The following is a 5,024-nucleotide window of genomic DNA, read 5'->3' as shown; positions in this document are numbered from 1 at the left end:
ACTTCAATTCACAAAGTATTATTGCAGTAAATAATACATTCTATCTCTAAGTTTGCTCACCGGCCATCCTTCAAGACCACTATTAACTTAGAGTCATGATTATTAGTAGAACTTACCTTTTTATCTTCACTTTGGTCAAGTTTTAAAACTCACGCTAACTTGAACTCATAATCTTGATTTTTGTCCAACATTACATATGGGAAGTTGGACTCACTTCATTCATCTTTCATATCCTCCTTATTCCCTCTTCAAAGGAAAAAAAAAATTGAAACATTCATTCTATTTAAATTTTTTATGTTTACCTTCACTCTACCAATTATATTTAACCTCACTACACTATTGTATCTATTTAGCCTCACAATATTAAGGCCAAATATTTTGTTCAAACTCACTATGTTCATCCTTACTTTATAATTTATATTATTTGTTCTCGCTCCACTACTATATCCCTTTGTTTTCACTCCATCATTAAGACTAAACTTTTATTTGTTCCCTCTACCTCTTCTCCTGAAGAAAAAAAATTTTAAAGTGTCAGGGAAAAAAGGAGAAATAAGAAAAATTTAGGAAGAAATATTGTGAAAGAAGAAAAAATGAAAAAAGAAGCAATCATAAAGGAATTTTTAATACCTATCAAGATGGAAATGGGGAAAGAAAAAGAGGGATATGCTTAAAGCTTAGAAAATAAAGGATTTTTTATTATAAAATACTTTAGCCACCACAAGATAAATGAAAGATTCATACCTTAACACATAACTCAACACTTGAGATAGAAAAATACAAAAAGTCCACACTCTCAAAGGAATATATAAACTCCTTAACAACAATAATAAAATAAAAGTTCTTAGTGACATTCACAATTAAAAACATATACTTTGGCAAAACTGATTTAACTTTTGGAATAAGGGAATGCTAAGTAAAACACTAATTATAACAGTATAGTATACAAATTGTTTATTTAAGACTGAATTTACTTCATCAGTTCTTGTATTTAAGTAGGGGTTTAAACCCCAATTAATATATTTATTCCCATATCATGAGCACTCACATTAGTAAATAAATAAATATATTATTATTATTTTACTAATATTTTATTAATAATATAGAATTTAATAGTATACTTATTTTACTATTACTATTACTAATTTTGGAAGCCATAAGTAAGCATGCCTTTAATTGTTTATAAGAGCAAGGTATATTTTCACAGTGATAATTCATTTTTAGTGTCATAAAGTTGTAATTTATGTCATAAATTTAGCTGTTTGGCTCATAGATAGAAATAAGTCTCTACTATAAGGTTAGTGTCATGTTCTATGTAATTACCTCCTCCTCAGTATACACTTGTCGACTTCCGTCCACTGCAAATATAGTGCCAGTATTGACAGCACCCCAGGCTAGTGGCAAGGTCGCATAACAATGAACAAGTAACCAGGAATGCTTTGTTGAGCACTTTCAAGTTCTTATGCTTTATGGCTTAGCATTTGCTCTCTTTTGCTTTCTTCGCAGTTTTGTAATCCAGCACTCTGCTGTTGCTCCATCTAGGAATTCAGTAGCAATGCAGTTCACAGGGGTGTAGTTTTTAGTGGAGCTGTGATTGACGTGGCTGGTCCACTAAAGGACTCCAACTTACGAGAGATTGTGGGGAAAGATATGTTCACTGCTATAATCCAGGGCTTGAGACTCGCATGAACTTCTCGGTTTGCTCTGGGAAATTCTAGTCCTCTTTTTTACTATGTTACTTGTTTTTTGACAGGTTTTGATGTCCCTGTGCTGAGACTACAGAAGAATGGACAACACTGATCTCTAGATCTAATAGGTTGGTACTATTGAACCTTTTATCAGTTTTTAGTTGAGATTAGATTGGAAGGGCATTAAGGAAGAAAACCTTAAATTGTCATTTATTGGACATGGTGATAATAGACATATCATTCTTAGCTCTTATTCTAATTTTCTCTTGAGAGTTTAAAGACAAATCAGTATGGATAAGGCTCACCTTTTCACAGTTCACTAGTGTTGGAATTGTCAAAAGTTCGTCATCAAACAAAGGGGAAACAATGAAATTATTAATAAATTAAAATAATAGAGAAGAAAAGATGGATTTGTGTTAAACATTATGAGTATAAAGTCTTTAAAACTTTATTTTTATGGGTATGGGTTTTGATTCTTGCCATGAATATACTTTTCAAAAAGTCATGCAGAAATGGTAGTGTATGTACAAAGAGGAGGCCAGACTTCTCAGAGAGCCTGGGGCCAAAACCTTACGAATGACTGTATAACCGAGTAAATCAGGGAATGAAGATGGCGAAATTCCATTGAAGAAAAGTCCAGTTGCAAGAGGCCCACTAAGTCCGGACATGTTGATGAAGAACTGATTCCCCAAGCGAGAACTTTCATAAAGTAAAACGTTGAGGAACTGCCAAACATATACATTCAAATGCGTTGAGAAAGCATGCTAGTTTATTTGCTGACAAATGGTGTGTTGTGAATCAATCCACTGTGATCCAATCATAAGATATACAGATTCATGAAGAAATACATACATTCATTCTCATGTGGTTCACCTTCCTCAAATTCAACAATGTTTGCGTACAATTCTCTGGTTCATGTCCTTGATAGACGGGCAATCCTTCACCTCGTGTCCAAGTCCAACAGCGCTTTGGTCCAAACTTTGTCTTACATTGTTCAAACAAGGAGTCCATCATCAGTGTGCTTTCCACCACCATTTAATTGCTTGTGATGCTATTGTGATGTTGTTGCTGCTGTCTTTATCCAAACTCTTGAGTACATGAACGCTTGTTACTCATTCGCACATACATCGCTTCTGCATCAGGCTCAGAATGGACCCCTCCAGTTGCGTTATTCCCCGCACGTTGGATGATGATCCTCCAGCAGTAGCCACCATGGTTGTGTTCAAGGCTTTCTTCACAACCTCCTTTGTAGGACGAGCATCAAGGGATGAGAGATGTTTTGGTATACTTGAAATCTGACGATAGTATCATCATGATTTCTACCAAAGCAGACATAATGCTTCCTGGACTTGAGAAAAAAAAACGTCTAGGGTTTTAGGGTTTTGCAGATGAAGGCAGTTGTCGCTGCTTTGAGAGCACACCGCGGAAATGTTCGTCATGGCAGCACCGCAGGAAATGCGACTTGTTTTCAGCGTCTATGGACCTCTGCTCCTCTGGAGATGGGAAGGCGAGCTTGCAAGATTGCGGACAGGAAGGTTAGCGTTTTCTTTCTCGTCTGAAGCTTCTAATGTAATCAACAGTGCTGCAGGCGGCACAGGGCTTGAAGAGAAACAAAGTTAATGCCAGGCTTGGCAAAGAGATAGCGCAAGCGTATCGCATTTGTGATTTTTTCTCTCGCTTGTTGCTAATTGGATAGGTTTTTTCAGGGCGAGGGAAGGCGGGACAAACCTGTCATCGAATTTAACACTGGCAGCGCTAGTGCAGAAAGCGAAGGAGCTTCACGTCTCGAAAGATCTCATAGAACGCAACATTAAGAAAGCGAAAGACAAGGACCAGCAGGATTTCACGGAGATCACATATGAGGTAACTCACATTGCGTTTTGTTTGCGCTTGCAAGAGAGTTTGAAACAATGCAGGCTTACGGCTTTGGTGGTGTTGGAATCGTGGTGGAAGTTCTCACGGACAACACGAACAGAGCTTCTTCTTTCGTTCGCGATGTTATAAAAAAGAGCCATGCCAAGATGGCTGCCTCTGGCTCGGTCCTCTTCAACTTCAAACGGGCTGGAGTCGTGGCTGTGAAAGGCAATGTGGATTCCGAAAGTCTTCTGGCTGTGGCGATGGAGACTGGAGCTGAGGACGTCGTGGAACCTGAATTGGAGGATGATGAAAGCCCAGAGGAGAAGAAGTAAGCTATTTTCTTTGTAGAATTCTGTGTTTCTTTTTTTTTTTTTAATAAGGAACTTGGTTGATGTAAGGTACTTCAAGGTGATAACGGCGATGGATGATTTCGGGCGTGTCAAAGCTGGGCTCAAGGATGCGGGGTTCTCGATTGACATGGATAATTCGGGTCTAGAGCTTGTACCAACTGATCTAGTGGAGGTATGAAAGAGATTTCCATGGATGTTTCTTTGGATTGATCCTTTTTCTCCTCTCTTTTGATTTTCCAGGTTGATGATGAAGCAATGGAAATGAATAGGGCTTTGATCGATAAACTACTGGAACTAGAAGATGTAGATGCAGTTTATTCAACTCAAAAGCCTTGACTGAATTATTGATTTGGCCTCCATGGAATTTAGCTGGACTCTCGCAATCAAATCGAGGTGCCATGCACCAGCAGTGATCCTCAGGTTAGAGATTATACATTTTCTCTCAAGAGTTTTTTTAAAGTGTGTATGACATACACAATAAATTTATTAAAACTTAGCAAGTTAAGCAATTAGTTTCTAGTATTATGAATTTTAATTAATCAAACATGGATAAGATTTAGAATCCCATAAATCAATTACAGTAGGTTGACGAGTAGATAATACTTTACTTATTGATTGGTATAAAACTAAGTTACAATCATTTTGAACAATAAAATATATATTTAGAAAACAATTAAGACATTTTTTATTATTAGGAGACCAAACAATAATACCATCCTCTGAATATAATCCTAATTTTCCATTACTTTGTAGTCTTAATTTACAATTTTTACCATGGCCTGATGTTTTAGTAGACCATATTTTATATTTACCTATATATAAAACAAGATTACAACTATTATGTAAATATAAAATTACTTTCTTGTTTGGAGAAATCAAAAAATGCTCAGTGCTTAAATATTGGTAGGGCATATCAAAATAACCACCTACTAACATACTATTAAAAGCAAAACACTGATAATAATTTATATATTGAAGTTTGTTAGTTTGTGGTTGTGGAAATGTTCTATAACTATCAATTGAATACTCAAGAGCATATAGTCTTGTCATAATTGTAACAAAAGATGAGCCTGCATTAATTAATATAGTTTGGTATAATGTAACTAAATTTTCTAATTCCCTTTTTATAATA

At 35.9% G+C, this 5,024-nt stretch overlaps 1 protein-coding gene across 2 annotated transcripts; it reads left to right on the top strand.

The window, feature by feature from the left end:
• The first annotated feature begins 3,070 nt into the window (after window positions 1-3,070).
• Window positions 3,071-4,236, top strand: LOC9641917 (probable transcriptional regulatory protein At2g25830). 2 transcript variants are annotated; one of them, XM_024678548.1, is made up of 6 exons: window positions 3,071-3,220; window positions 3,274-3,335; window positions 3,392-3,548; window positions 3,602-3,870; window positions 3,941-4,064; window positions 4,133-4,236. In XM_024678548.1, exons 1-6 carry the CDS (start codon window positions 3,074-3,076, stop codon window positions 4,226-4,228), a joined length of 855 nt encoding a protein of 284 aa, XP_024534316.1. In that variant the 5' UTR covers window positions 3,071-3,073; the 3' UTR covers window positions 4,229-4,236. The 2 variants fall into 2 exon arrangements, with proteins under 2 accessions (XP_024534316.1, XP_024534317.1); XM_024678549.1 differs by having other exon boundaries at window positions 3,095-3,220; window positions 3,266-3,335.
• The last annotated feature ends 788 nt before the right edge of the window (window positions 4,237-5,024 follow it).

The sequence above is a fragment of the Selaginella moellendorffii genome, unplaced genomic scaffold, assembly GCF_000143415.4.
Source record: "Selaginella moellendorffii unplaced genomic scaffold, v1.0 SELMOscaffold_22, whole genome shotgun sequence".
NCBI classification, from domain to species: Eukaryota; Viridiplantae; Streptophyta; class Lycopodiopsida; order Selaginellales; family Selaginellaceae; genus Selaginella; species Selaginella moellendorffii.
This window is presented reverse-complemented; position numbering and strand designations above follow the sequence as displayed.